We start from the raw sequence: 4,411 nt of genomic DNA on the forward strand, positions 1-4,411 counted from the left end.
ATGGTGGTGAAAATGAACCTCCATGTTTTCCTCTGACACAGGGATCACCACCTCTAGTTACCATCCTGTAACTTTTAGATGCGTCTCTGCTCAAACACACCTGGATCTAATAAGCTGCTCGTTTCCAGCCTATTGCAGAGGAATGAATGCTGGTGAGGGATCCAGCCATTTTGGAGCAGAGGTGAATCTAAACGTTGCAGGATGGAAGCCCTGGAGGACTGGAGTTGGGGACCCCTGGTCTGACAGAATAAAATCTAATTATTGCTGTTAATTTTTATCTATGTAATTTTACCTTTGGTAGATTTCTATGAAACATGATTTCTGCAGGATCCAGATTCGAGTTATTACAATGAATCAAAGTTCATTCATGCTATCTGTCATGTTGCATGTATTCATGGTGACTGCAGATGATTATATGGTCTAATGTGTTTCCATATGTGCAGCAGACCCTGTGACTGAGTGACTGTGTGTCTCTGTTGCCGTAGTTGCTTAGAGAAGCTATTGACAAAACAAAGAAATGCTTCGCTATGAAGGAGCAGGAGCTGGCCATGAAGAAGAAGGTAAAGACCGTCTGTAACCGCGTCTGTTTCTGTTCCCTCTGACCAGTTACTGGTTCAGGCCGCTGAGTGGAAACTGCAGGCTAAGACTCTCAGAGAGCAGGCGACTGTCATGCAGGCACAGGTGAATATTCACGGCCAGAACACCTGGACAGGTAGAACGCTGCAGATCCATGAGGCGCTGCAGGTTCTCATCACCTGAGGGAGATTCTCTGCCCTCCAGACGGTTCTGATCCAACAACAGAGGCTAAAATATCTTTCATCACAACAATAAAGGCATATTCATCTGAGAATAAAAGTGCTGCGTTACCAGAATAAAGTCGCAACAAAACAAGAATAATAGGGTCATAATTTTTTGAGAATAAAGTCGAATTAAATGGAAATAATATAAGAAAGTTGTAATTATGTGAGAATAAAGTTGTAATTTACCAGAATAAATTTGTAATAATATGAGAATAGTTGTACAACTAAATGAAAATAATCCTAGAAGATGGAATTATGTGAGAATAAAGTCAGAATAAAGTTGTGCAACAATAAAGTCATTTTGAGAATAAAGTTATAAAATATGAGATTATTGGTATCAATAAGTATTCATAATATTGTAATAAAATTGTCCAACAATAGTTGTAATATTAATAGAAAAAGGGCATATTCATTTCAGAATAAAGACGCAAGAATACAAGAATAAATTCATAACAATATGAGAATAAATTTGAAAAATATGAGAATAAACTCTGAATAAAGTTATATGACATTGAAGTGGAAATAAAACGAGAATAAAGTTGCAATAATTCAAGAATTAAGTTGTAATATTACCAGAACAAGATAGAAATATTACGAGAGTATATTATATTACCAGAATAAAATCATGTTAGTTTGGTGATGAAGCTGTAATGATGCTGGTTGCTCTTCTTCACGTTTTCTGTCACGCTGAACCCCAGCAGAGCAGCAAACTTATGGAAACGGACAAAATGTGGAAAATGTTTGGTTCCGAGTTCAGCTGCCGAGTCCACATCGGTGCCGTTTAAAACAGGTATATTATCGCCTGCAGCGCCCCCTGCTGGCCAGGACTCCAAACCTTCACACTAACATCCAGGACGGTCTGAAAACGTGCTGAAGGAAATGCTGCCTCCTTGTGGCGGTTCCCCTCATCTGCAGACAAAACCAAAGAAGGAGACAGCAGAACTTCAGCGCCTTCAGAACCAGAACCACATTTTAATCAGACATGCATGACAATAAAAGCAGGAATGAGCAGCTCTCTGTGTGATGACAGAACAACCTGGAAGTCCATCGTCAGCCTCAGGAAACTCTTATGAACTCCTTAAAATCTTTTTGTCTTCCATATTTACGTCTTTCTCCTCGTTCGTTCGCAGCTGGCGCTCTACGCTCAGAAGTTTGACGAGTTTCAGGCAACGCTGGCCAAGAGCAACGAGATCTACGTCCGCTTCAAACAGGAGATGGACAACGTGAGCGGCTTCCAGATCCATTCAAATCTGCTCACATTCCTATCGTTATTAGAGTCATAACAACTGCAATAAAGCTGAATATTTCTGTTTTTAGATGACTGAGAAGATGAAGAAGGTGGAAAAGGAGGCAAACCTTTGGAAGACCAGGTTTGAGAACTGCAACAAGACGCTGATTGACATGATTGAGGAGGTAAGCTGATTGGACCGGAAGTAAATCAGAACCAAAATGCTGAGAAGTCGATGTGATGTTCTGTAGATACTTTGGATCAGCTTCTGAATTCCCTCCAGGAAACGAAGGAAATCATCACCCAGGACTCAGTCTCTCTGGTTTAAATAACACCAGATTTTATTCAGCATATCTGCACAGGTTTCACACTCACACAAATGTCCCACTTAGGCTCTGAGCCCATGTTGGGCACCAATCTTCAGTAGGCGTTGATCAGTGGCAAAAAAATGAAAATACAACCATCTGCTCCAAATCAGGCCAGCAGGGCAGATTTTATTTAGTGGAGCTGCATATAGAGATCCACAATCACAAAACTCTCCTATGGTTACCAAAACCTTCTTGTAGAGTGAGTGAGTTTGAGTCCGCTTTCTGACCTGAGTACGTCTTTTGACTCATCAAGCAACTTCCTTCTTCACCAATGGAAACAGAAATTAAGAGCCGTCAGATGTTAGCGGTTGGAGAATTTTTTTCTTTCTCTTATGCTAAAAACCATGAGGCATTTCTCCCGCTAGCACTAGACACACATGTACACATTCACACCTCCCCAACCGAACCAGACGTTCGAGGCAGATGGACCGGAGTTGGGTTAAAGCGGACCAAACAGGGCTGGTGTGAATGCAGCATAGAAGGTCCTCATTGTGGACCACTTGGCTAATTAAATCATCTCCACTTATCTCAGAGGCTGGAACCCAACCCAGATATTAGATCTGGAAGTTTCTGTGATCAGACTGAGCACCGTCAGCAGCATTGGTTAGCATTGGTTAGCGTAACTCTCTCCATTTTGTTTCTTCTTCTGCAGAGAACAGAGAAAGGCAGAGAGTACAACCTGTTCGTCCTGAAGATCCAGAAGCTGGAGAAGCTCTGCCGTGCTCTGCAGGAGGAGAGGAAAGGACTCTACGACAAGATCCGAGAGGTCCGCCAGTCCAGCGCCGGCCTCCCGTCCAAGCTAGCCAACTTCACAGAGAACGCTGGAGTTCCTGAAGACGCTGCCATGCCGGACCTGGAGGGGCTTCAGGAGCTCCAGGAGGACGACCCGGTTCTGACGGAGAACATCGCCCGGCTGCGGCAGGAGCAGGCCAAGCTGCAGGAGTTCGCTGCCGCCCTGCTGGCCGCGTCGGGCGATAACGAGGAGCAGGACGAGAAAAAGGAGCTGAGCGCCGAAGATGATGTCATCGTCTCCGCCATCGCTCAGTTCCAAACCAGAACCGACATCAAGGAAGGTCCGGCTTCAGCGCCTGGTCAGGCAGAAGGCGGAGAAGAGAAGGCTGAAGATCCACCTGTGGTTCTGCTGAAGGCTCCAGAACTGCAGGTAACCGGGTCAGAACCATCCGACCCGGTTATGCCTCCGGAGGTGGAGCAGAGTCCGACACAAATCAGAGAGAATGTCCAACAGTCAGCAACCTCAGAACCAGGCAGGGCGGATCCAGAACCAGGCAGGGCGGATCCAGAACCAGGCAGGGCGGATCCAGAACCAGGCAGGGCGGATCCAGAACCAGGCAGGGCGGATCCAGAACCAGGCAGGGCGGATCCAGAACCAGAAGCTTTAGAGACAGAACGTCTGAAGGAGACCAGTTTGGTGAAACCAGTCCTCCCAGTGGAAGAGGTTCTGGTCCAGCAGTTGACCAGTGGGCCAGAACCAGGAGAGTCCAGTAAACCGTCTGATGGGTCAACCAAAGCAGCCGGTGGGAAGCAAATCCCCAAGAAGAAGAAGAAAAGAAACAGCAAGAGCAGCAGCTGAACCTCGAGCCGTGTGTGTGTGTGTGTGTGTGTGTGTCTGTGTGTTTGTTTGTAATACCTTGTGGGGACCATTTCCCTGACACTACGTTGTGGGGACCCACTGCTTCTTGTTGGACCGAAGCCTGGTCTCCACAAGGGGAAACTCTGTTTTTGGGTCAGATATAGGACTACGGTGTGAATTGAGTTTTGGTTAGAGTTAGGATAAGGTTTAGGCCATAGAAATGAATGGAAGTCAATGGAAAGTCCCCACAAAGATAGCAATGCAAATGCGTGTGTGTGTTTGTAAAGGTCAGCTGTCTGAATGAAGATGTAGCTTGACCAGCTGGAAGAGATGCCTCACTAACTACTACATTTACTGCATGTTTAGTGAATCTAAAGCCAGAGTTGGTATCCATGGCAACCGCAATCAATAAAGTGATTTTTTT

At 45.3% G+C, this 4,411-nt stretch overlaps 1 protein-coding gene across 1 annotated transcript in view; it reads left to right on the forward strand.

The window, feature by feature from the left end:
• The window catches only part of LOC106956058 (beta-taxilin), a 12,046-nt gene extending 7,635 nt beyond the window's left edge, over positions 1 to 4,411 (forward strand). Inside the window, exons 7-10 of the mRNA XM_015046627.1 lie at positions 567 to 681; positions 1,931 to 2,023; positions 2,118 to 2,213; positions 3,049 to 4,411. Coding sequence (XP_014902113.1) covers positions 567 to 681; positions 1,931 to 2,023; positions 2,118 to 2,213; positions 3,049 to 3,987 — 1,243 coding nt within the window. The 3' untranslated portion in view covers positions 3,988 to 4,411. The remainder of the gene's footprint in view (positions 1 to 566; positions 682 to 1,930; positions 2,024 to 2,117; positions 2,214 to 3,048) is intronic.

The sequence above is a fragment of the Poecilia latipinna genome, unplaced genomic scaffold (assembly GCF_001443285.1).
Source record: "Poecilia latipinna isolate Pla-1442-1.1 unplaced genomic scaffold, P_latipinna-1.0 Scaffold786, whole genome shotgun sequence".
NCBI lineage: Eukaryota > Metazoa > Chordata > Actinopteri > Cyprinodontiformes > Poeciliidae > Poecilia > Poecilia latipinna.